Below are 8,091 nucleotides of genomic sequence, written 5' to 3' on the forward strand. Positions count from 1 at the left end.
GCAAGACCACATTTTATAAACTAGTTAGGATCACATTCTCAGAAAAATCTGGGCTACCCAACATTCCCCAGGATCTAAGCGGAAGGAGGATGGTGTTACTTGATGATGTTACTTTCGCCCACAGGAGGAAGCCAGAGGAAAGGTAAGTATATAAATGTAACTTTTTCCCCACAGGTGTTATTTTTAAGTTTTATTCAGTTCTCAGTGAGAATCAGCGGGGTCATATTTAAAATCAGACCTTGCTTTAATTTTCATGTTAAGTGTCACTACACGGGCATATAAAATGATATATATTTTTTTCAAATTCTTTATTTGTAGGCAACAAGGGTGGGGTACATTGCAAGGGAGCACTCGCTAAGGCCACATGGTCTCGCAAAGTGTAAAAATAACAGACAATGAAACTTATAATGCCAACATGGCAACATATTGCAATATCAGGTCTGGTAACCACATTTGTCCCCGCCCTTAAGGCATTTTTTTTTTTTAGGTGAATCCACGTAGAACCAACACTGAAGTTGAGGTGAGTGGTCAGGCCCAGCCCCACAAAAAAAAATGATATATATTTAATGCCATTCTTACATTTCATATACTGTACTTATTTGACAATATCTCATAATCAATACCTATAAAACAGTGGCATTTTGTCTCCCAGTATGTGGCCTCTGGCTGCAAAGTTTCAGAGTTGGGCCTGCCTGTACTTCACATTCCATAAATTTGCTGAAGAACCTTTGCTCAACCACTTACATCATACTAAACCCTAACTTCTTAAATATACTATACAAGCAAGAAATCTTATAGCTGTACACCAGCTCTCAGAGGAAGCACATTCTGCTCCACATAAATTAAGGATAATAATGTATTAATCCAAATAAGCAATATTCACATGGTATGGGAAAAAATTCTAAAAATATAACTAAAAAGGCAAAAATATTTTTTTTTAATTTTTAGATAGAGTGGGAAAACAATAAAACCACTGCCAGCTTGTAATTGTCACCAGGACCTGTTTCTCCAAGACCAGAAATAAAAGGGACATCTATCCAGTGCGATGGAGACCACTAAGTTTTAAGCCTTTCCTACCCTATCTAAAACAAAAAAGCTTTGGCTTTAGATAAGCATTAGGCTGTAGTAATATATTCTATTATGGAAATATGTTCCATATTCTATACAAAATTTCTTGATACGGATATTTAAGATGAAGCAAATGGCAACTGCATTGACAAGGCAGTGTGGATTCCATATCTTTTGCAAAAGTTGTGCAACTAAAACCTGTTTGTTACCCTAATAGTTAGACAGTTTACTGTAACTTGTTTTTAGCTAGCTGGTAAGTGTGCTCAAAATGTTTTGTTTTTGTAATGGATATTTACAGTGACATTCATTCTTTTGTTGCCCGAGTGTTTTCTACAGTAAAAAGAAACCCAAATATGATAAAGTAAAAAAATGTAAACTATGACCAGCTCTGCAGCATAGCCCTGTCAATCTGCAGTGACCAACCAATACTCCTTAGCTTAGCTTTCTAGGATATCATGCTTCCACACTAAAACCTATTCAGCAGGAACTGCTACGATGCAAGCTGAGACAATGCATGACATAAGGTGACATAAGGTGACCAAGCATCCACTGTCATAGTTATTGATTAGCAGATAGCTGTCAAGACTTGGGCTTTACAGACAATGAACAACCTTTGTTCTGCCTTCTTTTATGTTGAGCCGTTAATCTGCAGAATTGTGTAATACAATTAAGTAGAACTATGGTAATTTCAGTGCAAATTATTTTGCAAGCAGTAATTCATGGAGTGCCACTACACTGGTATATTATGTATGTTGTCAATTTATTAAGAGTTCTTATGCATGAAACAATATAAAAGTGGACTAGTAATAGAGAATGAGCCTGTATGTAGAGCGGAACATAGCTTTCACAGTAATTGGATTGGGAATCAGCAATGATAAGGTATTAGACACTTGAAATGGTGGATGATGGGCTTCCTTTGAAATTTTTACTCATATTCCCCATCATTGAGAAGATTGGCTTCAGAATGAATGAATCCGTTTTTTTACATTTTCAAATGAACAGACACAGTTTGCAGTGTCTAGTAGACAGTTTGTTCTACTAAAAACTAGGGATGCACCGATACCAAGTACCGTACTTAGTGCAAGTACAAGTAAAGATACTTTTCCAGCTCCAAGACTAGACTAGAGAAAAAAATCAAAAGTTAGAAGGCAGCTGCCATTTGTAATGAGAACATGGAGCTCCTGGGATTTGTACATCTCTGTTTTAATGTATGATTTTGTTTTTATAAATATATATAAATGATGCACCGATACCATTTTTGCAAGTACAAGTACTGATACTTGTCCAACTACTTACAGACACAAGTACTGATACATTGTTTATTGTCATGCGACAGTTTTTCTAAAACAATATCGACTAATGATTTCAGGACAGTGGTGGAGCGCCAGAGCTAGGCCCCAGCTGTATCGGTGCATCCCTACTAAAAACATAAAGATCACACCTGGTGAACCAATTGTGCTAAAAGAACACACCACCATAACAAACGTTTTCATGTGGCAATGCCTCTTTTAAAATCTAAGTATTGATTATAAGAGGCCTGCCTTTGCCACAAGTGCCAAAGAAGAGGTTTCAGATGTCCTAAGAATTACATTTTCATATTCCCCACAATTATGTCATCAAATTGTTTACATTTGAAATGGCTTTGGAAATGGATTGAGTTTACAATCATTACACAATCATTATATAAGAAAGCATCTCTAGTAATATGATCACAACATGTGGCACAATATAGAAAGATCAGTTGCCAACCAATGCTATTCAGCTCTGCTCCCAACGGAAAGCAGTGACTAAACCAACAAACTTATACATTTAAATGGCTTACAATCCAAATAGTGATAAATATTATATGTCCATCAATTTTTAATACATTTCAGCGGATATAAGAATGACTAGGAAAATATTCAAAGACCATTAAAAATGCATTAACTGCAGACTAAAAGATTTCAAAGGCAGCACTTTAACCATCTGCTTTGTCATTGTGGTTTATATTAGCCTAGACCCAAAAGACATGTCAAATATTCTATTAAGAGACAGACACACTTTTCCAATTTTAGAAGTGTACAGTGCCCAATCTCACTCCAAGATCATTTGAGAGAAAAAAAAGACATACTTCTTTTTGCAGAAAGTAAATTTTTGAATACAACAGGGCTCTCAGGTTTGTCACACATGGCCGTAACAACTACAGTAATCCAGGCATAGGACTACAAAAAGTGACACAATTAAGGTCAGGGCCTCTGAAGAAGCAGGAATAAGGTCCCACTGCCTATTCAACTCATTTTATGCTTAATAGAAAACTCCAGGCAAATTAAAAAACTTAACCCTTGCCCTGGGGCTACCCCTGCACTGCAAGGGTTAAGCACTTGTTTTGGTCTAGTTTATAAAATAAAATAAAAAGATATACTCACCAAAACTTTGGTCCTGCCTAGCTGCTAGACTAGTCCCTGTCTTCCCCTCCACTCTGGTGGTCTAACAATCTGTGAGTCATCATGTCTAATACAGTGTATTAGATGTGAGGACGCCGAGGGACATTCCACCACCAGAACTGAGGGGAAAGACAGGGAGCAGTCTAGCAGCCAAGCGGGACCGGGGTTCAGGTGAGTATATCTTTTTTATTTTACACCCTAGACCAAAAGGAGCAAAAATGTCACTATGTATATAATCATGTTTACACTAAAATAGTGGCAAATAAGAATTTATCAACTATATTTCTCGTTGACAAGCTTTGTTTTTAGTATATACAGTTCAGACAGCCGAATTAGAATCCTACTATACCACACTGTGATACAGATATAATTCAAATATGTGTAAAGCCAAAACTGTTTTGTAACTTTGGAAGGGTTGGAATCCCTCCCAGGTTTGTTTAGCCATCTCTCTCCCTGCTGAGGGGATTCACCTTCCATTGTGGCCCAAATGACTATTGTCACCGGAACATAAAGTGATGGGAAATCCAACCATTTTATAATTTGCCGCAGGAACAACAAAATCTTCCAATGTGGAAACCTATTCTGGGGACAACTTTAACAGGAGGGGATTTGTCCTCGCTTTGGAGAGATCTCTTTACTTTTTCTTGTATCTCCAGGACAGGAACTGAAGGGAAATATACAACTTAGGCCTTATACTTTGCTCTATATATGCTGTCACAGTCTGCTATTGAATAGAAGATACCATACAAGCCAGCACATCATTGTTTCCTGAGATTTTCTTTTCTAAAATGCTACAAGAAAACATTTATTTCTTCAAATAAAGGTCTCAACTGTGATCTGGGTGTGATGCTAAACAAAGAAATAACTTCAAGCTAAACTTAAAAACCGTTGTTGTATGAAGGTTAAAAGGGAGTATAATTACTTCATAATTCTGTTTTGTTGACTGTTGTTGGCTATGTTTTCACATTTGTGAATTCTGGATACTGACTGTAAAAACGCAAAAGAGCAATGTGGCAGAAATCAATAAATTAACTTAACAGTGATGACCTCACTCTCCACCTCTACCCTGGGAAGAGGTCACATTTGTGCATTTAATTCTTAAGGTCACAAGAAATCCTAGTACAGACAGCCTATGGCAACGTGCTCCTATGTCTCCATACTAGCCAACTACTAAAAATATAGAAACAAAAGGCAATTGTATTGGGCAAGAGTATTTTGGACACTCCTGATTGAAAAATGCAAAAACAGTCAGCATTTAATTAAATAACATTTAATTTTATGCAAGAAGAGGGAGCTCTGGTCTCCCGACAGTATATAGTCAATATGTTCAGACAGGTCCTAACAAAGGTTCAGTTAAAGAGCAAGGGTCTAAAATTTAACAGCTCCTGCTGCAATTTCTCTAAAGAAAAAATGGTAATACTATGTGAATATCATGGGTGTACAATGTAATAAAATGTTTATTGTAACACAAAGATTTAATATAAACAGTAAAAAAATTAGAATCTTAGAATTTAAAAACATATATAAAAATGACCCCAAACAATTACAGTTGCCCTTGGGGTTCAGAGTTGGGGCTCAGACAGCATTTTCACGATAAGGAAAGGGTTACATTTAGGGTGGGGGTCAATAATGCTGAGAGATGTCAGGTTAACTATTAGGGATAGGTTTGAAATAAGGAATTTTTCAGGCATTTAACTTGTTTTCAGGTGCCAAAAGACCCTCACTAAGAACTATTGTGCAAAAAAACTTACCAAAAAGGTATACTTTACTAAAGTAAATGATCAATGTGCCAACACATGTAAATATAAAAGAAGGGGGTACTTCGCTTACAAGGTAAGAATATTCCTAAGGCCGGTAGAATCAACATAAATCGATCCACAGTCACATTTTAGTAAATCTCATTATGGTGAGGAGAAGAGCAAATTGAAACAATGTGAATACAAGCAGTCATAGGAATCCCCAATTCCAGCCTGTAAGGGACCACTGTACTGGCTTTAATAAATCCTCCAGCTATTGCACACAAGGGGAAAGAGTCGGATTCCATGTACATATTAGGTACTTACTCTGGCTGCATTTAAAATAATACATTTAAAAGGAGAACTATGAGATGAGTGATTTTCACTCATCCTCATAGTTCTAGCCGACCTGTGACAATGAAACTGTCACAGGTCGGCTCAGTAGATCGGGAAGTGAGCGAACACATACCGGCGCTCGCTCACTTCTCGATCCTGTCACTGCAGAGAGCCGTGACAGGGGAGGGACTGGATTCCCCCCTCCCCGCTTCGATCCTCCAGCGCTGACTGGCGGAACGGACGGGGCGGGTACAGCTGGCTCTGCCTCTAGATAGACAGAGCCAGCTGTCACTCACGCAGCTGGGCGGATCCAGACATAATTGTCAGGATCCATTTCAGCTGCGGCGTCTCAGTATACTGTAGCTCGCGGTATACTGAGCTTTGAGTGACGGGAGGATGATAGTTTGTGTCCTACCGTTACCCTTAGGAGAACTATGGGGAAAAGCCCTAACCCCATAGTTCTCATTTAATGGTTTATCATTTGTGTCTTTCATATGTGCATTCATTTGTGTCTTTCATATGTGCCTAGAGATCAGCTTTAAACCCAGGGACAGCAAAGCTTCAGAAGGAGAGCAGCAATGGCAGTTTAAGCTTTTCTCTCATGAAAGGTTTTCTTTAAAAATAACTTAGAAACTGAAACATAAACATTTTAATTCCTGTAAATAGTGTTTATTTTTCGTTCAGGAAGCTAAATCTCGAAAAGTGTTGGGAATTTCCCTTATAGAGTTGCCCCAATTGGACGATCTCCCCTGACCTGTTGTACTGGTATTTTACCCATCATATGCAAATAAAAAAACAAAACAAAAAAGAAGCACTGGATAGATGGATGGATGAAGCACTTGATAGATAAAAGTGAAAATACTTACAGTTTCTGGATCATTCTCGAAGACTTCCCTTGCCTCCTCTTTGTTGCATTGTTCCTCCACACATTCCCGCTCTAAGTGGCCTTTCTTGGTTTCTTCGAATAGATGGTTAGCCCTCTTGTGTCTTTGGTGCAAAAACTGCACAGCTTCCTTAGCAGGCAACAGGACTGCTGCAGCCAACAAATATCAACATAGCAGATTGTTAGTACATGAAATAAATATTTCCAAAAACACAAAAAAATTTTTAAAAAAGGGAGGTATAGCAAACAGTGAGCATTCCGCCAGCAGTCTACAGTGGTGCATATCTACAGGACGTCGCATATTGGAAAAAAGTATAATTCACATTTTACTTTTAATAACCTTACAGGGTACATGCCTATGGGCTTTTAACCTTACATCTCCTTCCAGATGAGCTACATCATGCTCTACTGAACCCACTGCAATTAATCTATAAACTGCAAGGAAGGGTCATCTCTGTACAGACTGGACATACTGTCTACATGGTGTAATGCAGGTAAAATACCGAAAGAAACACAGCTACAAAAAAACAACTTCAAGTTCTGTGCCAGTCAAAACAGTCTGGGGCTGTTTCATAAAAACTGGAGCAAAGAGAACTAAGCAAACATGGATAATCTGCCCAGTGCCCACCACAACCCATGAGGATCCAGATAAAGAAATCTGATTGGTTGCTGCGGGTGAGTGATTCAAGACATCTGTTTGTTCATCACTGGGATAAATTGCTGGTTTTTCTAGAACTCAAGAGAGATACAATATAGGTACTAGATAGGTATAGAGTGAACCATAGCTGAATCAAAGCATGAGTAAAGAGGTCTATGTCCGTGTGTTGCTTTTACCTTAAAGGAGAACTATGGGGTCAGTGTTTTTCCCCATAGTTCTCCTTGGGGTAACGGGAGGACACAAACTAGCGTCCTCACGTTACCCTAAGCTCAGTATACCGCGAGCTACAGCTCGCGGTATACTGAGACGCCGCACCTGGAGCGGATCCCGACTTAGATGACGGGATCCGCCTAGCTGCGTGAGTGACAGCTGGCTCTGCCTATCTAGAGGCAGAGAGACTAAAAGATTTCAAAGGCAGCACTTTAACCATCTGCTTTGTCATTGTGGTTTATATTAGCCTAGACCCAAAAGACATGTCAAATATTCTATTAAGAGACAGACACACTTTTCCAATTTTAGAAGTGTACAGTGCCCAATCTCACTCCAAGATCATTTGAGAGAAAAAAAAGACATACTTCTTTTTGCAGAAAGTAAATTTTTGAATACAACAGGGCTCTCAGGTTTGTCACACATGGCCGTAACAACTACAGTAATCCAGGCATAGGACTACAAAAAGTGACACAATTAAGGTCAGGGCCTCTGAAGAAGCAGGAATAAGGTCCCACTGCCTATTCAACTCATTTTATGCTTAATAGAAAACTCCAGGCAAATTAAAAAACTTAACCCTTGCCCTGGGGCTACCCCTGCACTGCAAGGGTTAAGCACTTGTTTTGGTCTAGTTTATAAAATAAAATAAAAAGATATACTCACCAAAACTTTGGTCCTGCCTAGCTGCTAGACTAGTCCCTGTCTTCCCCTCCACTCTGGTGGTCTAACAATCTGTGAGTCATCATGTCTAATACAGTGTATTAGATGTGAGGACGCCGA

General features: G+C 38.7%; 1 protein-coding gene across 1 annotated transcript in view; it reads right to left on the minus strand.

Moving 5' to 3' along the window:
- Positions 1-7,737, minus strand: part of GAS6 (growth arrest specific 6) — a 55,980-nt gene extending 48,243 nt beyond the window's left edge. Inside the window, exons 1-2 of the mRNA XM_018562931.1 lie at positions 7,680-7,737; positions 6,430-6,596 (exon numbers count right to left, since the gene is read on the minus strand). Of these exons, the coding sequence (XP_018418433.1) occupies positions 6,430-6,596; positions 7,680-7,737 (225 nt within the window). The remainder of the gene's footprint in view (positions 1-6,429; positions 6,597-7,679) is intronic.
- Between the last annotated feature and the right edge of the window lie 354 nt (positions 7,738-8,091).

The sequence above is a fragment of the Nanorana parkeri genome, unplaced genomic scaffold (genome assembly GCF_000935625.1).
Source record: "Nanorana parkeri isolate BGI_ZX_2015 unplaced genomic scaffold, ASM93562v1 scaffold21, whole genome shotgun sequence".
Classification (NCBI taxonomy): Eukaryota; Metazoa; Chordata; class Amphibia; order Anura; family Dicroglossidae; genus Nanorana; species Nanorana parkeri.